General features: G+C 47.9%; 1 protein-coding gene across 2 annotated transcripts in view; it reads left to right on the plus strand.

Moving 5' to 3' along the window:
* Gpatch1 (G patch domain containing 1) overlaps window positions 1-22,862 on the plus strand; it is a 40,120-nt gene that overhangs the window by 4,472 nt on the left and 12,786 nt on the right. For both annotated transcript variants that reach the window (XM_005413834.2, XM_013509577.1), the window contains exons 3-15: window positions 1,046-1,131; window positions 4,387-4,547; window positions 5,162-5,259; window positions 7,408-7,466; window positions 7,833-8,075; window positions 9,180-9,327; window positions 12,745-12,824; window positions 15,608-15,812; window positions 16,997-17,293; window positions 18,328-18,506; window positions 18,964-19,091; window positions 20,921-21,048; window positions 21,362-21,528. In XM_005413834.2, coding sequence (XP_005413891.1) covers window positions 1,046-1,131; window positions 4,387-4,547; window positions 5,162-5,259; window positions 7,408-7,466; window positions 7,833-8,075; window positions 9,180-9,327; window positions 12,745-12,824; window positions 15,608-15,812; window positions 16,997-17,293; window positions 18,328-18,506; window positions 18,964-19,091; window positions 20,921-21,048; window positions 21,362-21,528 — 1,979 coding nt within the window. The remainder of the gene's footprint in view (window positions 1-1,045; window positions 1,132-4,386; window positions 4,548-5,161; window positions 5,260-7,407; window positions 7,467-7,832; window positions 8,076-9,179; window positions 9,328-12,744; window positions 12,825-15,607; window positions 15,813-16,996; window positions 17,294-18,327; window positions 18,507-18,963; window positions 19,092-20,920; window positions 21,049-21,361; window positions 21,529-22,862) is intronic.

The raw sequence follows: 22,862 nt of genomic DNA on the forward strand, positions 1-22,862 counted from the left end.
GCTTTCTACCCCAGAGCTACAATGCTCACCCCCACTGTTTCTTTAGATGTGTTGATATGGTTGTGCAGATTGCTGTGCTGCTGGTCACAGAGCAGTCTTACCTTTTCAAGTGACCTTGTACCTTTCTACTCAGATCTACTTGTGTTTTTCACAGTTTACTTATTGAGACAAGATCTCGCTACATCGCCCAGGCTGACCTTGAACTCATGGGCTCAAGTGCCTTCGCTTCCCAAGTAGCTGGGACTACAGGGGCCCATACCCAGCTTCCTTAATGGTTTAACTTTTTTTTTTTTTTTTGGTTTTTCTCCGGTACCAGGAATTGAACTCACGACCTTGCGCTTGCCGGGCAGGTGCTGTGCCGCTGAGCTAAATCCCCAGCCCCTGGTTTAACTTTTAATATAGAATTTTATTTCACTTGATAATTGTCTTGGTTACTTTTCTTTTGTTGCTGAGACAAAATACCTGATGCCCAAAATTAAGGAAGGAAAGGTTTATTTAGCTCACAGTTTGTGGAGGCTTCAGTCATTACTCAGCTGGCTCCAAGGCAGAGTGGCACATGGCACAGGGCAACAGTTCAAGGCGGCTGAAGACGGCAAAAACAGCCAGAGCAAAAGGGAGGAGTGGCGGCAAGCAGCCTCTTTCCCTCCCTTATCTTGTATGCAAACTACCCGCCCCAGGGGCAGGTGTAGCTTTCCCACCCATCATCCCAGTATTGGACCATGGATCAATCATAAACGCTAGAAGCCCGCCCCATGACTGCATGAGGCTTTGGGGGAACATCCAGACCCAAACAATATAACAATAATCACTTCTTAGGAGGAAACCTTACGAAATCCACTGAGAGCTGACAACAGGAGGAAGAGGAATTAATAAGTTTATGTAGAGTAATTACGTCTGTGTAAAAGTGAAATGAGCAGTGGCTTAGTGTCTGTCGTTACTGGCGGTTTCAAGTCCTTACATACTTTATTTATTTAATTGTGTCATAATTATTTAATTATATCAAAATGCTATCAAGGATTATAAAACCGTGAACTCTTCTTTCTAGGATGGACACCTTCCACCTATGTGTCTTCACGACAGAATAGGGCAGACAGATCTGTTCTTGGTCCTGAAGATTTCATGGATGAAGAGGTGGGTGTGCAAAACTCAAATGCCAGCTGGGCGGTGTGTGTGTGACTGTTATCGTGGCACCTTCCCTTGCCCTGGAAACTCCAGAGTGGAATTTGCTCTTAGCATTTGCACTATAGTGCTGTGTACATCAGTGGATTCTCCTGCATTTTGGGGGCCAGTTTCTAGAGTGAGGAGTGTAAGAGGAAAGTCACACACAATGTATTATTTGAATAGTTTCGATTGTCCCCAAAGCCATATTGCTTAGCCTGTAGCTTTTTGCAGTAACTTGTATGCACACAATGCTTCAAGGAATAGTGGAGCAACTCGACTAAAATTAAACCTCTTTATCTTAAAACCTTGGCCTGGATTCATCATAAAGATTAAATGAAGTACTTACAGCAGCTGCAAGGAAGGGCAAAGGTGGGCCTCTTCCCTGCTGGGGTAGCACAATCTATTAGGAAACTGTTTCAGTCAGTTCTCCATCACTGTAGCAAAATACCTGACAGAAATCAACTTAAAAGAGGAAAAGTGTGTTTTGGCTGCTGGTGTCTGAGGCGTCAGTCCATGGCTAGCTGCTCCATTGTGTTAGGCCTGTAGTGAGGCAGGACGTCATGGCAGGGAATACAGGGGGTAAAGCAACGTTGCACACCTCGCAGCTGTCTGGAAGCAAAGAAAGAGTGAGTGTGAGAGGAAGGGGCCAAGGACAAGATGCCCTTCAACGCCACACCTCCGGTGACCTACTTCCTCCAAGGAGGCCCTACCTCCTAAAGCCCCTACCACTTCCCTACAGCTCATGAAGCTGTGGGTCCATGGGGGGATGAGTCCATTCATGTGGTCTGAGCCCTCGTGATCCAGTCGCCTCCCAGAGGCACTGCCTCTGACCACTGCTGTGTTGGGGAGCAAGCCGTCAACATGTGAGCTTTTGGGGGACATTTGAGATCTGTATTAGTCTACTTCTGTGTCTCTAGGACAAAGTACCCGGTACCCACAAATGAAAGGAGAAGAGGTTTACTTTGGCTTATGGTTTGGGGTCTGCAGTCCATGGTCATCTGGTTCTAAGGCAAAAACAGCACGGTGGAAGGACATGATAGAGGAGAGCTGTCCACCTCCTGGCTGCCAGGAAGCAGAAAGAGAAAGGTGGAGCTGGGGACAAGAGTACCCTTCCAGGTCACACCCCTCAGCGACCGGCCCCACAGGCCCTGCCTCCTAATGGCACATTCAGCGGCTGGACTTCTCCATGGAGGGACCCATGGATGAGTACAGCACCCCGTGATCCAGCCACCTTCCACACTAAGACTTTTGGGGGGCGTTTTAGAAGATCCAAACTGCAATAGCCATAAATCACGCGTAGTAAGTTTACGTGCAGCGAGGCCCTTGGCTCCCTCCTGTCACCTTGTCCACGTCAGCGCGTCCTTATGTTCCCTCTCTTTGTGGTTGGAAGTCGGGGGCAGTGGTTCCGGTTGGCACATCCGGGACATCATTTCTTCTTGGTGTCCTGTCTGAGAGCAGGAAACCTTTCCCCCAGTCCTGCAGTGACCTCCCTTCCTGTGTGCTGGGACAGCCGTGTTCCATGCCCATTCCCAGTGCAGCCTCTGGCAAGGGAGATGCGGCCAAGGTGCCTGGCTCGGGTAAGTCACGAACCCCGCTTGCTAACCCTGTCCCCTGACAGTGGGGCGCCTGTCCTGAAGTGAGTGGTGACAGAGACGAAGGCAGCAACACTGGGGCTCCGTGAGGAAAGGTGGAGGGACGGTGGCTGGTAGACAGGCAGCCATGGTACCTGCCCAGACCGTGCAGAGCACCTTGCTCAGGGCCCAGCACACGGGATTCACAGATACTTGCTGGCTGTGAACCTGAGCTTCGTCCTTCCACACTGGCCTGCGGTGGTGTTGAGCAGAGCTTGCGTCACGTCTGCCCGGCATGGTGTTGTGTACGTGTGGCACCACGGAGCAGCCACTCCTAAGCCCTGTCTTTGACGACCAGCCTTACCTTATACGAGGAGGGTGAGGTTTGCAAGTTAGAGTATGAAGTGTGCCACTTTCCAGCTAAATTTAGTCGTTTTAACTTGTTTTCCTTTATAGAAAAATGAGGCAGGCAAAGTGGCACATGCCTGTACTGGGGAAGCTGAGATAGGGGGTTTCAAGCTTGAATCCAGCAGGGGTAATTTAGAAACTTAGCAAGACCCTGTCTCAGAATAAAAAATAAGTAAAATAAAAGGACTGGAATGTAACTTAGTGAAGAGGCCCTGAGTTTAATCTCCAGTACTCACCCCAACCCCTCCCCCAAAAAATATACAAAAGAAAAAAATAAGAAAAATTAAAGCTCTGTGATTGCGGTGGATTGACAAGTGGTGGTCAACTTGTAACACCCAGCTGAACTGAATCAGCATGGTGCTGGGTGTGGGAGGCCCACCCGAGGATGGCTGCCAGCAGCACAGGAGGCAGAGCTGGAGAGGAAGAAGTGTTGAAGTGTTGGAGCCTGTTGGAAGCTGTTGAGAAGCTGTAAGGAGCTGTTGGTTCTCTTGGAGGAGCTTGTCACGCTGGCTTTTCTGATGAACTTGGCTGTTTTCATCATCCAAGGAGCATGGGAACTTGTCACTGAGAATGACTTCAGTTCACTTTGGGGGAGCTCTGGTCCTCACTCCGAGCATCACTTCCTGGCTCCGGAGGGGAAGATGGTGCACTGCTCAGTCTCCTGGAGAAGTTTGTCACGTTGGCTTCCCTGATAGGAACTCTGCTTCCTCATTGTCGGAGGAGCTCAAGACCTCACTGTTGCTGAGGATGGCTGTGGTACCTTTCGGGGGAGCTCTGGTTCTTTTGAGTGTCACTTCCTGGCTCCAGTGCAGACCCTTCATACTGCTAGCACAGATCCTCCATCTCACTGGCATAAACTTTCTAGTTTCTACTGCTGACCTTTGGGCCTTCCTAGCACAGATCCGTGAAATAGGCCTGCATGAGACATTGTCACGAGCCCTAGACCTCTGCCTGGACTTGTGGGAGGCACTGTTACAGGCTCTAGGTCTTCAGCTGGACTCATGCAGGACATTGGTGTGGATCCAGACCCTCAGCTGGATTCTTTGGTCATTAGTGAGTGGACAGATTTCCTGCACTCTCTTTGTATATGATTCTTTGAGTGACCATTATAAATCATCTTATAAAATATGTGCCCTGTATTATATTGTTTCCCCTTGCAAAAACCCCAAGCTACAACAGTAGTGTATCTTGTTGAATCACGTCCAAATAACATAATTCTGTTTGAATTTCTTTTTTTTTCTTTAAGGATCTTAGTGAATTTGGGATAGCACCTAAAGCAATTGTTACCACAGATGATTTTGCTTCCAAAACCAAAGATAAAATACAAGAAAAGGCCAGACAGTTGGCAGCTGCCACTGCCCCGATTCCCGGAGCCACTCTGCTTGATGACTTCATAACACCAGCAAAGTGAGAAGAACTTAATTCTGCTTTTTTGACGATCATATTTAGTGATAGTTCGGTGGCAAGTAAGAGCAGCCTTCTTAGACTAGAACTCTAAGCACAAAGGCGGGCATGGTTTTGTATCATTGCTGCATGGAGCAGCTCAAGTGCCCCAGCCCCTGGCCCTGCTGCTGGGGTGCACGGAGGCTGGGGCACTGTTGGGAGCTGGGTGGGCTTCCTCTTACCTCCCACACAGGCCAGATGGGCTCTCCCCGGCTGCCTCATTCTGCCCCATTTTCCTTTACACCTTGTTCTGCTCCTGGGCGTGTGGCCTGCCCAGGCAGCCTCAGGCCTTCGTGGTTTCCCTGGCCACGTGCTAGCCAGGGACAGTCTACAGTCTGTAAGCATCCATGCCAAAGGCCGGGGACAGAGGACTCCTGATTATGTTCCCAAGGTCAGGAGCTGCTCACACCCAATCTGTGGTGGCTGGGGTGGCAGGGGTGCGAGTCTTGGGGCCTGAGGATCGAGCTCAGGCAGACAGCACCGGAAGTGAAGAGTCCAGGACATAGAAGCTGCCCGTTCCGTACTGTAGCCGTTAGTGTTGTAACAAGAAGCTCATTTTCAATGTCTTGCTCTCCTAGGTTATCTATTGGTTTTGAACTGCTAAGAAAAATGGGTTGGAAAGAGGGACAAGGAATCGGTCCTCGAACAAAGAGAAAGCCACGCCGACAAAAACCTGGTATGCCTATTGATTGCCATTCATTCTACAGCTTTAAAAAACTTTTTGCCTTGATTTTTTTTTTGAGAGTCTTAGTATGTCCTTCAGGCTGACCTTGGATTACATTATTTGGAAGTGATTCAACACGACACATTACATAGCTTTAATTTTTGTTCTTTTTTCTTTTGTCTGTTTTATGTAGCCCAGGGTGGCCTTTTTTTTTGTACAGTTTAGAGATACATAATGATAACATTCACCATAGGGAGCTTGCAGCTGTACATCCTGCACATGGTATATCTTGCTCTTCTTTCATTCCCCATTCCCCTGCCCTCCCTTCAGTCCCTCTTCCTTCCCTGTTTACAAAGGCTTTGTTTCCATTTTATCCTTCTTTTCTCATTTTTGTCCTTTCCCTTCCTTCCTTTTTTTCCTTCCTCCTCCCCCTTCCCTTGTTCCCCTTCCCATTTGAATATTTTCTTCCCATTTCCCTATATGTCTTACACATCTTGGTCTTTATTTCTACTTTCTCATACCAGAGAAACAATGTGGTTTTTTTTTGTCTTTTTGAGACAGGGTCTCCCTATGCAGTTCAGGCAGGCCTTGAGCTCACTTTGTAGCCCAGACTGGTCTTGAACTCGCAACAATCCTCCTGCCTCAGCCTCTGGAGTGCTGAGATATCAGGCGTGCGCCACCACGCCCAGCCCACAATGTGGTATTTAAACATGTGTATGCAATTTATTTTACTTAAATGTATGGTCTCAAGGTGCATTCATTTAGCTAGAAATGTCTCAAACCCAACCTTCTTTGTGGCAGAATACTATTCCATTGTACAAAAAGATCACATCTTCTTTATCCAGTTGATGGGCATTTGAGCTGTTTCCAAGATTTGGCTATTACAAACTGTGCCACTATAAACATGGGTGTGCATATATCGCTCTGGTGTGATATTTTCAATTCTTTGGGGAGGATACCAAGAAGAAGAATAACTGGATATATTGGAACCTCTAGTTTTAGTTTTTTGAGGAATTTCCACACTGATTTCCACAGTGACTGCACCAGTCTACACTCCAACGAACAGTGAGGAAGAGTTCCTTTTTCCTCACAATCCCAACAGCATTTGTTATTGGTTGATCTCTCGATTATAGCCATTCTTTCTGGAGTGAGATAGAATGTCAGCATTGTTTTAATTTGCATCTCTTGAATGACCAGTGATGGTGAACATTTTTCATATATTTTTTTGCCATTTCTACTTCTTCATTTGAGAAGTGTCTGTTTATTTCAGATGCCCATTTTTGGATTGGGTCTTTAAATGGGGGGGGTCTGATTCTTTTGAGTTCTTTATATATTCTAGATATTAGTCCTTTGAGAAACAGCAGGCAAAATTTGTTTCCCATACTGTGGGTTGTCTCTCTACTCTGTTGGTGATTGCTTTTGCTATGCAAAAGCTTTTTAATAAGATGAGATCCCAGTTGTTGATTCTTTATTATTGTGCAATTGGGGTTTTGTTCGTAAAATTTTTGCCTACACCAGTGTCTTCAAGAGTTCTACCTATTCTATCTTCCAGCAAACTCCATGTTTCTGTTTTAATATTTAGATCTTTGATCCATTTCAATTTTAGTTTAGTGCATGGAAGAAGATATAGGTCTAGTGTTAATTTTTGACATATGGAAAGCCAGTTTTCAGTCCAGGCTGACCTTGAACTCAGACTCACATCCACCCTTCTGCTTCAGCCTCCTGAGTGCTTGTACCACCACACCCAAGTCTAAGGTGTTTTTTTGTTTTTTTTTTTTTTTTTTAGTCTAAGGTGTTTTATGTCTCATGGATTATAGCTCCCAGGATTGTACTTATCCACATTCCCATCAGCAGTGTATGAAAGTTCATGTTCCCTCTCCTCTCCAGAACTCCATCAGAGTTTTACCTGAACTCTCTGAGAGCAGCCAGCATTTCCAGTGGGTTCTTCCTGGTGCTGGTCAGCCCTGTGGGGGTGGGCTGGTGGGAAAATCCTCTAGTGATGTATGTAGTGATGCACCTCCGCCCCTAAAGCTGTGGCCCTTTGTGAGCACAGACATGTGCTTCTGGAGAAGGCCAGTGAGTTGGTGTTTTTTGTTGTTGTTGTTCTTTTGTTGTCGTTGTTGTTGCTCATGGCTAATGCCTTTGAAATCTCTTTTCTAGATCCCGGAGTAAAAATCTATGGCTGTGCATTACCCCCTGGAGGCTCTGAAGGATCAGAGGTATTGGGTTCATTGGAACCTGTTTCTTTATGAACTTGAGATTTTAGGGTTAGACACAATTTTAGAAATCAGTCAGATCTCATTACTGTGAAACACCTATCCCCCAAAACTCCTCTCCTTCTGTCAGACAATGTCAGGGGCACACCCGCGCCTCAGACATCCTTAGTCTGTTCGATTTCATCACGGAGTTGTGTTAGTATCATTAGTATCATGCGAGGATTTGATGAGGTCATTGGTAGCAGCGTAAATGAAAGTTTGGTAATTATCTTTTTGGAATTAATCACTGCGTTTTAAAATAGTACTTTATGGGTTTACTTTTGGCCAGGCAGTGACTCACCTTAACGCTATTTTAAACATTGGAAATAGGATGAAGATGACGACTACTTGCCCGAAAATGTGACCTTTGCCCCCAAAGACGTCACCCCTGTGGATTTCACACCGAAGGACAATGTGCACGGGCTGGCGTACAAGGGCCTGGATCCACACCAAGCACTGTTTGGAACTTCGGCTGAACATGTTAATCTTTTCAGTGGAGGAGCTGAGGGAGCCGGCAATCTTCTTGGAGAAGCTGGACTAAATAAAGGGAGAAAGCTGGGAATTTCAGGCCAGGTAAAAGTGTTTCTGTATATAAAGGCGGAACCACTGGTGAATGAGTGTACTTTCTGTGTGGCTGCGCCCCCTCATTGCTCATTGAGCCAATGAAGACTTTGACGTGGTAATGTTCTCCCCGCGTGTTTTCTGGAAGGCTTGTAAAGCACGCTGTCTTGGTTTTAATAAACGGCTCCTAAGAGCCTGTGCTCATCTTCGCGGTGGAGTTTGTGCTCCAGGGGTGAGGATCGCTTTCCCATACTGTGGGCCAGGCACAAAACCACTCTTTTTTTTTTGAGACAGGGACCCACTATGTAGTCTTGCTGACCCTGAACTCGATCTGTAGCCCAGGCTAGCCCAAACTCACGATCCTCCTACATTAGCCCCCAGAGTACTGAACTCCAAGCCTGAGCACGGCACCAGTGTTACCTTTTGGTAGTAATATTCTAATTACAATCTGCCTCTCCAAATTCAGGTCCAGGTTTTACCACCTCTTGGACTATTCCTAGTGCTGCATGACCTAAGCTGGGGACACAGAATTAATCTTTATTTGGAGACTTGCTTTTCACTTTTGGAAAGATGGAGAGCTTTTCCTGGTTGCCCATCTTTCCAGGTGAATTCAGAGTTCTTTGTTAAAACGCATTTAGAAAATGATTACTTTTCTTTTATTATTACTTTTTCATTCCAGTCTTATAACAAAAATGAAGTTGTAGGAGACTTTCCCAGCAGGGCAGGGGTCCTTACAGCCACCCTTAGAGTAGCAGGGGTCTTCAGACCCAGCCACCGGCACTGGTCCTGGGCCACAGTGACCAGGGGATGAACACTGCTGCCTCTTCCCTTTTGGAGACCCTCCTGCTTCTGCAGCGCTATCTCTTCCTGCACTAGGACCCAAACTCGCCACTTCTGCTGAGGGTGGAGGCCAGCTGCTGCCTGGAGGCATGGGTTTGCTGCTGGCCACTGTTTTCCGAGAGACTTGAGGCTTTGTTTATCTGGGGCTCCCATTTGCTTCTTTCCTGGTGATCGAGTGATACTACTGAGGCCTGTTCATCACATCCTTCCAGAAGCTTCAGTGCAGACATAGCCTGGAAGCTGTAATTGCTCACTGTGAAACCTTGTTCTTTGAAGGCTTTTGGCGTTGGTGCCCTAGAAGAGGAAGATGATGATATTTATGCCACAGAAACGCTGTCCAGGTATGACACTGTCCTGAAGGACGAGGAGCCTGGAGATGGCCTGTACGGCTGGACGGCACCCAGGCAGTATAGAAATCAGAAAGGTAACTGCGCAGACGGACCCGCACCCCAGGGTGGGAGCGAGTGCCAGGACCCCAGGGGAAGCGGCTGCTGGGTCCATGCTGGAGCGTTGGCCTCCGTGGAGTGAGAAGTGCGGTGGGGAGGAGGGAGGCCTGTGTGGGACAGAGGGTGAAGTGGCGTTCAGACCAGGCCGAGGCCAAAGCCAGCCGTCAGGGCGGAGCTGTGTTGGAGAGGAGGGAGAGGGCTGGGCCCAGGGAAGGAGCGAGTGTGCAGACAGCTGAGGACCTGGCAGACGGCCAGCGTAGGGCGACTCGAGCAGCGGGTCCGAAGCCCAGGCTCAGGGCCTGGGTGGTAGGGACGCTCACGGCCTGCAGCAGACAGAGCTTGGAGCCTGGTCTTTCTCCGCACTTGAACCCCCTGGCTCTTTTTTTTTAAATTAATGCATATTGGCTGGGGATATAGCTCAGTGGCACAAGCACCTGCCTAGCAAGCGCAAGATCCTGAGTTCGATTCCCAGTACCAAAAAAACAAAAAACAAAAAATAAAATTAGCGCATATTAATTTCATAGACTATTGGGTTACACTGTGCCCTTTTCAGTATGTGTGACCCTTTGATCATATCCATCCCCCCTCCCCTCCCCCTTAACCTGTTCCTCCTGTCCGATCGTCTTCTTAGGGAGCTCTCGCAGGCATCAGCACAAGCTGAACCTGAAGTCAGAGGAGTGGTGATTCAGGGTCTGTGGCTCTAAGTGGGGTTTCAGTTTTTCAATCCAGAGATGATGCAGGGGTAGACAGTGTGAAGGTTCTAGTAACATGATTTGGAGTCAGTCAGACTTGGATTTGGACCCCTGGTCCCTGGGTACGGCTCCCAGCTTCTGTGGGCGTCAGAGTCTTCATTTGTGAAGTGAGATCCAAGTCCGTCCCAGAGGCTGGCATGGGGATAGCCAGACACAGGCACACAGATCCCTCCCCCGACAGTAAACAGCACCTACTGTTCTTTGATCAGAGTAATAATAGCAACTTAAAGAGTCAGGAGGTGAGCGCTGAGGTAAAACAGCCTATTCAGACCTGTTTAGCTATGGTCAGGTAAAGTTTGATTGAATACTTGTCAAAGTTGTCTAAAATCTGTGTTGAAGTGATCTTCTATAGAATATAGGTAGGCATGTGAGCAGAGCCCCCCAAATAATGTCCATTCTACATTTCTAAAGAGGAAAGAGCAGATGCAAGCAGGGTTTCCCCGTCACTGTAGATTTTTTTCCCCTTGCTACTGGGGATGGAACCCAAGTCCTTTGTACCATGCTACATTAAAATATTTTTTATTTTGAGGCAGGGTCTCACTAAGTCCTAAGTTGCCCAGTCTGGGATTAAATTTTCAATTCTCCTGTCTCAGCCTCCCAGGCATATAAGACTGCAGAATCTTTGAAGGTAGTTTGTGTAACAGAGGTACAAACTCTGGGGAGAGTCTGCCCGGATTCTGGTCCCGGCCGTTCCCCCACTTAGCAGCTGTGACCAGGGACAAGCTCCTGAACTGCTGTGTGCCTCAGCTTCGTTGTCTGGAAGCGGGGGGCGACAGTGCTGGAGACGGTACTAGGTGATGGGGCTGGCTCGGGCTGGGGCACAGTGAGCACTGTGAAGTGTGGGCGGCTGTGGTGCCACCGCCACCTCCAAACCCAGGGCTTCACGAGATGCCAGAGTGTGACGGCGTGGGGCTGGGGATTTAGCTCAGCGGCAAAAGCGCCTGCCTGGCAAGCGCAAGGTCGTGAGTTCGGTTCCCGGTACCGGAGAAAAACAAAAACAAAAACAGAGTGTGACGGCGTGTCAGCCGGCATCGCCCCGGGTGTGGGTTAGGCTACTCTGTAGTGCAGAATACTATAATCGTAGACTGTAATTAATGTGTAATAATTTATGTAACTGAGTTGTGTGTACGTAATCATTAATATATCTGCTGTTGACAACATATGTTAATTATACAAAGTGTAATTATTATTAAACATTCTTTAGAAATTAGGAGAATGAAGTTGATAATACTGTACATTTACATTAGTCCATGCTAAGTATGCTTTTAATCAGCACATATTAACGAAACATCAATTCTATAATCGTTAATACTAATAACACATATATATTTAAATCTACTCCCGGGCGTAGTGGCGCACACCTCTAATCCCAGCACTCAGGAGGCTGAGGCAGGAGGATTGTCGAGAGTTAGAGACCAGCCCTGAGCTACAAAGTGAGCTCAAGGCCAGCCTGAACTGCACAGTGAGACCCTGTCTCAAAAAGCCAAAAACAAAAAACAAAAACAAAAAACATAAAATGTAACTTCTGAGCTAAATCTTTACTTTGCCTTATACTACAGCATGGTCCCATGGATGGATTGTCCCCCTCCCCACGAGACCTGCGTAGAAATTAAAAAAAAACAACCTGCCTGCATTTGCTCTTTCTTCTTTAGAAATGTAGAATGGACATTATTTGGGGGGCTCTGCTCACATGCCTATATTCTATAGAAGATCACTTCAACACAGATTTTAGATAAATTTGACAAGTATTCATCAAACCTTACCTGACCATAGCTCAACAGGTCTGAGTAGGCTGTTTTCCCTCCCCAGTCCTCTCCTATGGCCTCTCTTCTCTCCCACCCCCAGGGCCACAACTTCTGTAGTTTTGACTCTATCGTTTTTCACTGAGTGAATCTATCTTCATTTTATCTAATCTTCATGATTGACTTTTTTTTGAGACAGGGCCTCACTGTGTAGTGCAGGCTGGCCCTGAACTCATGGCAATCCTGCTTCAGCCTCCCAGGTACTGGGATTACGGCCCTGTGCACTACTTCTCCCGGCCCATGATTGACTTTTTGTTGTTGTTGTTGGTTTTTCTCCGGTACTGGGAATCGAACTCACGACCTTGCGCTTGCCAGGCAGTCGCTGTGCTGCTGAGCTAAATCCCCAGCCCCAATTGACTTTTTTTGTTTGTTTGTTTGTTTTGTTTTATTTTTTTTTTCCAGTACCACCCAATTGACTTTTAATTGTTTATTTTTTTCATGATCAGTAGGGCTATAATAAATATTCTTTTTTTATTAGTCCATATTACACAGGAAAATTGGTCTGTTTTGGTGTTTTAGTACATGCCTATAATATACCTAGATCACCCCCTCATTGCTCCCCTCTTCTTTCTCTCCCCTCCCCTAAGCCCTTTCTCTGTTCTCGACTTTTCCCTCGTGTCCTGGCCAATAACCAGCCAAGGGTGGTGTGGGCTGGGCCACCAGCCACCAGGTCAGCAGAGGCGTGGGCTCTGCACCCTGCTCTGTCTTCCCCTCCTGCCCCGGCTGCGGGAGGTTGCCTGTGACGTATACTGTCTGTGTCCTTGGAGACGTGAAGCTCCTGCCTTTTGTCTTACTCCAGTTGTCTCTACTTCTCTAATTAATCAGTGACATTGTTTTACAGAATCGGAGAAAGATCTTCGATATATTGGCAAAATTTTGGATGGATTTTCCCTGGCTTCTAAACCTTTATCATCTAAAAAAGTAAGACAGTTTTTCTTTTATTAAAACAATTTTTTTTTCTGGTTTGGTACAGCTATGGAATCTGAGTTGTTATGTTAATTGAAAAGAAAGGGAAATGCTGCTTTCTAGAAAACCGTATTCTGAGGCTGGTTGTGGTGGCCCAGGCCTGTAACCCCAGCACCGGGGAGGCTGAAGCAGAATTGTGAGTTTGGGGCAGGTGTGAACCGCATGGATAGACAATGTCTGGAAAAAAGTCTGCATTAGAAACATCTGTCAGTAGCTATGTTGTGTTCAAAACATCTAATTGCTAACCCCTCCCCCGCCCCCCCCCTCCCCATCCTGGGGTGATGGAATTCAGGGGGACCCTCCCACTAAGTGACATCACCGCCCTTTCTTTTTTTATTTTGAGACAGGGTCTAAGTTCCCGAAGGGGCTCAGATTTACAATGCTTCTTCCTGAACCACTGAGATTAAAGGTGCGCACCATTTTGCCTAGATGCTAATTGCTAATCTTTTGACTCGAAGCTTCACATTAATGCTTATTTCCCTGAAAAGAGACATAGCAGCTCAGTGGGAGAGGGCTTGCCTACCATGTGCAGGCGCCTGGGTTCCATCCCCAGGACCATGGCCGCCGTTCCAGGTGCAGTACATCTCCAGGAAAAGTAGGAAACTTTCTCCAAAACCATCAGAACCCACAGTCCTGATTCCTCCTGGTGCTCTGAAGCCAGTGTGAGCCAGGTCCCCAGGACTCCATAGCAACAGCGGAGCAGACGGGGGATGTGACGAGCAACGGGTCAGGTTTGGGGAGACCCCGTGCGCCTCTCTGGACAATCTTGTGAGATTTTGTTGCAGTCTATGTGAAAATGCGCTCTCAGGCCAAGAGGTGCTCTTCCTTTAACTCCCATCAGCCCCTGCTGCCAGCACACTCTCAGGAGCCAGATGTGGGTGCTACGGCTCAGGAGGGGCACCTGGCCCTCCCTAGTTAGATTGTTCCATACTCTGGTCGGCTTTTCTTTTTTCACTCAGCAAACATTTGTTAAGCACCTCTCAGACACGGCCTGTGGTTTTTTAGAATAGAGGAGGCCACTGCAGCCTGAAAAACCTCATTCGGCATCACAGAGGCTTGGATTTGTTTAGTTTTGAGAGTGAAGATGTTCGAAGAGCAAACAGATATGTTCAGCACAGCACTAGACATGTAGTAAGCAGCTATTATTACCAGAAACGTCCAATAATAACCAAAGGAGAACGTGCGTTTTTGACGTGGAAGGAAAGGAGGCCTAGTTTAAAATGGCAGAGAAGCACTCGTTTGATTTAGGGTTCAAACACAAACTGCCCTGGCTTGGGAAGGCGGCTCAGGAGTAGAGCAGCGTGCCCTCGAGGCCCGGCATCCCGCCCCCAGCATCCTGCAGACACACGGTCCAGGCCTGGGAGCCCCGCCAGTGAGGGCATGGCACAGCCTAACACTGCCTGGTGCTGGTGAGGGGCACAGCCGCAGTCCTGGCAGTGCAGGGGCCGAGTCCTGGGGTCCCAGACAGGGGGCAGAGGGGGCAGGGACTAGCAGAGGGAGGGAAATGCTTCGAGTCTGGTGGGGGGTGTAGAGGTGGGGTGCACACAGTCCACTTTTCTCCTAGGCGCTTCCGGGTCTCCTCTGGTCTGCTTTTTCCTTTTGCTTTCCTTTGCCTTTCTTGCTTTCTGGTCTTTCTTCCTCCTCCTCCTCCCCTCTCCTCCTCCTCAACTCCTCTTCCTCATCCTCGTCTTCCTTCTTCTACCTTTTCTTCTCCTCCTCCTCCTTTTTCTTCTTCTTTTTTTTCTTTTCGCAGTACTGGGGATTAAACCCAAGGCCGTCACACTGAGGTACATCCCCATCCTTTTTTACTTTTTATTCTGAGACAGGGTCTTGCTAAGCCACTGAGTTGTCTAGTCTGGGCTTGAACTTGAGATCCTCCTGCCTCATCCTCCTAGAGTGCTGGGATTACACGTGTGTCTCCCTATGCCTGGTTCCTTTCTTCCTCCTTCCCTCCCTTCCTTCCTTCTGCAGATTGTTCCTAGGGCCTTGCACATACTGAGCAAGCAAGGTACGTCCTCGGCCCTCTGGGTTTTGATGTGTGGTACCATGGGAATGTTTTGTGGCTAATTTGGGAATCTCTTTATTTCAGAGAAGGTAATCAGGATAAAATGGCTCTTTTAAAATGAGGTTTCCTGACAATGATAATGCCACTCTTTCCTAGTCTTTTAATATTGTCACATGTTCGACCCAGGCAATACATGACAACCACCTGGGGAGCTTGGGAAACCCCAGTTATATCAGGCCTTGTGGGGTGGGATGGGCACAGTGTTGTGGAAACTCGGCCAGCAGGTCCAGTGTGCCCCGGGACTGAGGTCTAACTTTGCCACAGTCAGTGATCCTCCTGCCTCAGCCTTCCGAGTGCTGGGATTACAGGCGTGCGCCACCACACCTGGCTCATAGTTCTTAATTCAAAAGTAACTAATTTAAAGCTGTTGTTTTTTTAGAAGCCTTGATCATGCTTTTCTCTTTTCTGCTTCATGGGGGCCGGTTCTGCTTGGATTACATAGAGCTGCCCATCACCTTTCTTGTCATAATATAAAATATGGATATTCTAATTTATGTGGAGAAGTGGGCAGGGGTGATGTTCAATATACGTGAGCCCTGCAACAGTGTATTCTGGTGACGCTCCAAGGTCTGCCCAGATGCACCTGGGGAGGAGTGGGTTTGGTCATACTGAGGTACGGGAATGAGTTTCCTTGGTTAAATTTCACATGATGTTGTTGTTTTGTTCTGTTCAGATTTATCCGCCCCCTGAGTTGCCAAGGGACTATCGACCAGTGCATTATTTCCGACCCGTGGTCGCCGCCACCTCCGAGAACTCCCATTTGCTTCAGGTGTTATCCGAGTCAGCCGGAAAGGCAGCGCACGAGCCAGCGACACACAGTAGGCACCAACTGAATGCCTCCAAGCGGGGGGAGTTGCTAGGAGAGACGCCAGCCCAAGGTACGTGCCACGAAAAGACTGAAACGATTGCGCTGAAAAAATCTCTCAGCAAAGTCAGAACGGAAGGTTGTACTCCCCCCGACCCTGAAGCTCTCTGTATGCTTTTGTCCTCCCAAACTGTAGGAATAGTGGCCTTTACTGCGCACAGCATGTGTGACACTGTGCAGCCCTTTCCTTTTTCAGACCTGTCTTTCCACTTTCAGTTTGTTGTAAAATTGCACCTTGTAGGGCAGGGGAATTAGCTCAGCGGCACAGCACCTGCCTGGCAAGCGCGAGGTCATGAGTTTGACTCCCGGTACTGGCAATAAACCAAAAAAAAAATTGCACCTTTTTCCTTAAACGCCTCCATTCTTAGGCATTTAGTGATGATCTAGGGATAAGGTGCGTGCGCCTTGTCTGCGCTGCTGGGGAAAGTGCGCTTTCTCCCCGGGAGCCGGCCTGGCAGCAACACTTGTGAGAGCCCAAAGGAGCGAGTGTGTCTGGAGGTCTGAAGCATGTGGAGAACGCCCTGCGGGGTCAGTAAAAAGAGGAGTCGGCAGAGCGCCTTGGGTCTGGGGAATTGGGCTCTGCGGCATTGTCATTTGGGAGCCTCGTGGCCTCTCGAGATGATCACCCTGAACAGAACTGTGTCCCCACGTCCTTCCCATACCTGCTCGCCCTCGTCTGCCCATGCCCGTCTGTGCGGCCCCCCAGGAGCACGGCTCAGACCACATGGGACAGGACAGGGATATAGCTCAGCAGCACAGCACCTGCCTGGCAAGCACACGGTCCTGAGGTTGATTCCCGGTACCAAAAAAGAAAAACAACACGGGAGGAGCCCTGATTCTCACCCCACCCTGCCTACAAGTCCTCTTAGCTGTGCCGCCAGCACCCGCCCTGCCGGCCTCTGTCCTCCCCTGCGCTCCGCTGGTCCTCCCAGCTCTGGCCGGCTTCTCACATGAGCCCCCGTCAACCTTACGTGTCCAAGCAAGTGTTAGCCTCCAGTTTCTCAGTTGTAAAATGGGCATCTCATTACTTATTACTGTCCAATTCCCAGGGATATATAAGCATAGAAGAGAAACTAACCCTAGAATGCTCATCTCCTATTATGTACATTTGTGATACTGAAAATGACCGTGCAGAGAAATGTAAACATACACACCTTGTGATACTCTTCACCCCTTCTTCTTATTATTTTTATCCAGGTTCAGCAACTTCCGTGTTAGAGTTTCTGTCCCAAAAAGACAGAGAGAGGATCAAAGAAATGAAGCAGGCAACTGAGCTGAAAGCAGCGCAGCTCCAGGCCAGGAGTCTGGCACAGAGGGCGGCAAGCAGCAGAGCTGGGCCCTCGTCACCGGACGTTGGACACAGCTCTTGGCACGTGGCCCTGGGTGGCGCGACAGCCCCCGCCAGAGCCAGCAACTTCAGACCTTTTGCTAAAGATCCAGAGAAGCAGAAACGATACGAAGAGTTCTTAGCGCATATGAAAAAGGGTCGGAAAGGTGGGTGCTAGCCTGGGTCTCCCGTGCCTCAGCCCAGGCTAGACAGCGTGCCCGCTTCTCTTGCCATCCCCAGATCTGAAGTTGAATACCCTGCTCGGCCAGGTTTTCTGTGTGTCCTGCTGCAAACGATGCGACGGTTTCAGGCCCTGGCCCTTGACCAAAGAGCAGGCTCTGGTAGCGCGCGTTCCTCTGTAGCTGGGGTTACAGGGACAGCGGTTCAGGTGCCGGTGAGCCAGGGGCCAGCGCCGAATTAAGCAGCTGTTTGGAAATAATTGACTTCTGTAAGTGCTGTGTTTCTAGCCAAGAGGACACTGGCTCCTGCTCTATTCTAATTATCCAGTCCCAAATTATAGTGTGAAATTTGACTTAAAGACATAACTGGGCTGTTGAACCATTTCCCGGGGAAATTGCTGTGGCTGTGAAGGACCTACGGGAAGGGTGAGCGGGGCCGCGGGTGCGAAGCGCGGTCTGCGAGAGCTGGTCAGCAGATTCAGGGGGCTGATTTTCCACACCTGAACTTTGGTTGTTGTTGTTTTTTTTTTTTTGGGTTTTTTTCTCCGGTACCAGGAACCAAACTCACGACCTTGCGCTTGCCAGGCAGGCGCTTTTGCCGCTGAGCTAAATCCCCAGCCCCCCACACCTGAACTTTGGGAAGCATAAAATTCACTTATGGGGCCTTACCTTCTCCTAAGACTCCGCCCCCCTAAGGTTTACTTGTTTACTTAAAAAGGTAAGAGACGGTGTTTTCCTGCCCAAAATGTAGGCACGTAGCTGGGATGAACTTAGCACTCTGCGAGTGGTGCCAGGTTCCTGCTTCGAAAGGTGTCTCCAAGCAGTAGCCTCCCAGATGGTTTTCCCTGTTCTGCTCGGTAGACAGAGTTCGGTAAAGGCATCCTATGGAAGGAAGGAACAGCGTGACCCGGAGTCCTGCCCACAGATGCGAGCGGGGGAGGCGTGTCTCCCGCGAAGTGCTGCAGGGTACAGCGGTGCCCAGCACGTCGTCGCTAAGCCCCGTCCCCTTCCCTGCCCCGCAGATGCCCTGGAGCGCTGCCTGGACCCCAGCATGACCGAGTGGGAGCGCGGCCGCGAGCGGGAAGAGTTCGCGCGGGCGGCGCAGCTGTACACGGCTTCCCACTCGACCCTGTCCTCCAGGTTCACGCACGCCAAGGAGGAGGACGACTCAGAGCAAGTAGAAGTTCCTCGAGACCAAGAGGTGATCTGTCGCCATCATGTTCCTACCTGGTGAATTGTATTTTTTTGTTTATTTTTTCGTGGTGCTGGAGTTTAAACCCAGGGCCTTGGACGTGCTGCGCACGTGTTCAACTGCTAAGCTACAGTTTAAATTTAAAACATGGTACAGTTAAATATTTTATATCTGTTGCTGAAAAGATCAAAATACACAGGGCACAGTGGAATATGAGATGATTTTATGCTTTGGTTTCCAAGGTACTTAAGCAAAAATACTATATATAGTATGAGCTCTTTGTAATTCTAGACAGTTGCTTGAGAATGTACTTATGTATGCGTGTGTGTATGCAGGCACTGACTGACTAACTGACTGACTGACTGACTGGAAATGCCAGACAGTGAAGCCGGACACTGTGTAAGCGGAAGTGCTGTCAGCTCGGTTGTGTGACCCTTCACTGAGCACGGCGCGTGTCTCTCCGCAGAACGATGTCAGTGACAAGCAGTCCGCTGTGAAGATGAAGATGTTCGGGAAGTTGACCCGAGACGCATTTGAGTGGCACCCTGACAAGCTTCTGTGTAAGAGGTTCAATGTCCCAGATCCCTATCCAGGGTGAGCCCCATGAAATGTTCTGGATCTTTACAAAACGTGTTTCCCCACCTGCAAGCTAACTTTCCCCTCATGGTACCCGTATACATTTCCATTTTCTAGATGAACTTAATTGTAAATCTTTAGAGTTACTAATTTTGCAGATTAACTTCTATTAATTCATTGCAAAAAAAAAACCAAACCCTAAATATCCAACCAGGTGTGGTGGTCCACACCTGTAATCTCAGCACTCTGGGAGGCTGAGGCAGGAGGATCATAAATTCCAGCCCAGTCTGGAAAACTTAGGGACTTAACAAGATCCTGTCTCAAAATTTTAAAAAATGTTGTTCTTGTTATTTGTTTGATTGGTTTTGTTTTTTTGACGGAGAGTCTTGCTATATAGTTCAAGCTGGACTTGAACTCGCTATGTAGCCCAGGCTGGCCTTGAACTTATAAGATTCTCCTGCCTCTGCCTCCCAAGTGCTAGGATTACAGGCATGCACTGCCAACACCTGGCATCCAAATAATTTTTTCAAAAAGGGCTGGGATCTAGCTTAGTACAAAGGCCGTAGGTTCAATCCTCAGTACCACAGAACAAACAAACCCACACCCTAAAACCCAAATATTCAGATAGCAAACTTTATCCATATTGAAGATATGAAACTCAGATGTGTCTAATTACAAAAGCTTAATACTTGTGTTTGCCATCTTTTAAATGCTGCTTATACACTTTACTTTTAAGATATTACTTATGTTTTCTTTATCTTTTTTCTTTTTGGTGGTGGTGGTCCTGGAGATCAGAGACTTACTGTATGTTAGGCAAGGGCTCTACCACTGAGCTACACCACCAGCTCACTTACTTATGTTTCCTAATTCTTTATAAAAGCTCAGCCAGGTGTGATGGTGTATGCCTGTAATCCCAGCACTTGGAAGGCTGAGACAGGAAGATTGCCATAAATTCGAGGCCTACCTGGGCCTGATTTCAAGGCCAGCCCGCACTACATAACAAGACCGCCTAAAAAAAACAAACAAATTAATTAATTAATTAACGTTTAACACTTTCTTACTTGATTATAAGCACTGCCAGAAAGCATACACACTTGATTCAAACTATATCAGAAACCATAGATATGTTTTAGCAGTGAAAATCCACTGCAAAATTAAATTCCAGATAGTTGTGGTAATTGCTTCTCGGCCTTTTGGCTAAGATCAAGTGCAAACAGTTGTGGTGGCACATGCCTGTAATCCCAGCTACTGTGGATGCCGAGACAGGAGGTCACAAGTTCAAGGCTAGTCTGGGCACCTTTCTGAGACCCTGTCTCAAAATAAAAAAGACCAGGAGAGTAGCTCCGTCGTGGAACATTTGCCTAGCTTTTGCCAGGCCCTGGGTCAGTCCTCAGCACCATAAAAAAAATTAATTCATTCTAGTTCTTAGTATAATAAGAAAAACTTTTGCCTGTAATCCCAGCACTTGGGAGGCTGAGGCAGGAGGATTGTGCGAGTTCAAGGCCAGCCTGAACTGCATAGTGCGACATTGTCTCAAAAAAAAAATCAAAAAACAAAACTCAAGGATTCTAAAGTCAGCCGTCTGAATTCATGAGTTGCGCTGGGAGGTGCAGACATCTAAGGTACCCTTTAGTGAAGTAGGAGAGCTGGGCAAAGATGTAAGACCAAAACCTTTACAGGAAGTGGGTGTTATCCTAGCATTTTTTTTTTTTTTTTTTTTTGGTACTGGGAATCGAACTTAAGACCTTGCGCTTGCCAGGCAGGTGCTTGTCTCGCTGAGCTATGTCCCCGGCCCTATCCTAGCATTTGTTACTAAAATTATACCTTTTTTTCTTTTCAACCCCTAGTTCCACGTTAGTTGGCTTACCAAGGGTGAAGCGTGACAAATACTCGGTCTTCAACTTTCTGACGCTCCCTGAGCCCACCTCCTCGCCCGCAGCGCAAGCATCCAGTGAAAAAGCCCCGCAGCCCCGAGGTTCGGATGGGGAGCAGGGCTTCTGGGGGCTCTGCTGAGCGGTACCTGAACCTCTCACCTGCTGGGGGGACAGGAATAAAGGGGAGGCCCCAGGGGTACACGTGGTGCAGACACTCTCTCCACAACCAACCTGCTTGCAGCCTGCATCAGCTCACGTGGCGCTGGGCCTGAGCCGGGCTCTCGGGGGCCCTGTCCCTGCACAGCGCCAAGGCGTCGCGGCCGTGCCGATGCTCTGGGCGAATGACAGAGCCGCAGTGAAGAACTTGCCTTTTGCCTGCCGAGTCCAAGGTCAGATCCCTGCTCTACCTTTCAGAGTCAAGGAAGCCGTCCAGATGGGATGCATCTCAACATGAAAAAAAGGAAGATTCTATTAGTGAATTTTTAAGTTTGGCTAGATCGAAAGTGGGTCCTACTAAACAAGAGCCTGGTCCCTCGGTGAACAAAGAGGAAGAGCGTGCACCGGAATCCCTGTCAAATAAGGTACTTGGGGCTCCGGGTTCAGGCTGACTGTGGCCTTGGCCTTTCCCCGCGGTGGTCCTTTCTCTGTGTTACCTGATTGCGGGGGTCAGCAGACTTTTCCCGAAGGGCAAGGTGGTACACATTTAGGTTTAGGCGTCTTGGCCCATACAGTCTCTCTGGCAGCTACTCACATTGAGTATGAAGGAAGCCATAGGCAAATACGCAAGTGAATTGAGTGTAGCTGTGTTCCAACAAAACTATATTTACAGAAATGAGCCAAAGTCTGGGTTATACGTGGCTGATGCCTCCTCTGAAGTCCAGCAGTTCAACTGCGGCTTTAGTACTGAGAGGAGAAACTGGGTGTAATGGGGCAACACTCGGGGAGGCTGAGGCAGGGGCCTCTTGCAAGTTTGAACCCAACTGGGTAACTTAGTAAGATATTGTTTCAAAATTTAAAAAAAAGACTGGAAATGTAGCTCAGTGGGAAGGTCCTGGGTTCAATCCCTAGTACTGGAAAAAAAAATGTTAGGAGAGATTATAAACTTCTCTGTCCAGCATGACTTCCACCTGCATCAACCACTGAAATAAGATTCATTGTATTCATATTGGAAAATATAATTTTCCAAACCATAAGTGTTCTTTTGTGGAAAAAAATAGGATATCCATTGGTGTTTTTTAAATTACTGCCTTAATAGTCAAAAGCTGAACTTAATTGCTTTTAATATCTAGTAAATGCCTTCATGTGTTTTCTGTTTTTTAAAAAAGTGATGTGTGGCTGGGCATGGTGGTGCACACCTATAATCCCAGTACTCGGGAGGCTGAGGAAGGAGGATCGTTGTAAGTTCGAGACCAGCCTGGGCTACAAAGTGAGCTCAAGGCCAGCCTGAACTGCATAGCGAGACCCTGTCTCAAAAAGACTAATTAATTAGTTAATTAATTTAAAAATTGATGTGCTGCTGAGCATGGTAGTACACACCTATAATCCCAGCACTCAGGAGGCTGAGGCAGGAGGATTGCTTTGAGTTCGAAGCCAATCTGAACTGCATAGCAAAACCCTGTCCCAAAACAATAACAACAAAAAGCATATTCCAAAGTAGCTTTTACTTCATGTATTTTGAAGCTGTCTTGTTAGGTGGATACATGTTAGGATTGTTAATACCTTTCTGGGGAATCATTATATAATACCACTGTTTCTTCTCCTCAGTACTGAGAATGGAATCCAGAGCCTTCTCACTGAGCTGCATCCCCACCCCTTTTCAAAATACTTTATTTTGAGACAAAATCTCACTGAATTGCTAAGTGGCCCAGGTTGGGCTTGAACTTGTGATCCTCCTGCCTGTATCTCCCAGAGTGCC

This window comes from Chinchilla lanigera, unplaced genomic scaffold (assembly GCF_000276665.1).
Source record: "Chinchilla lanigera isolate Chin_1 unplaced genomic scaffold, ChiLan1.0 scaffold00173, whole genome shotgun sequence".
NCBI lineage: Eukaryota > Metazoa > Chordata > Mammalia > Rodentia > Chinchillidae > Chinchilla > Chinchilla lanigera.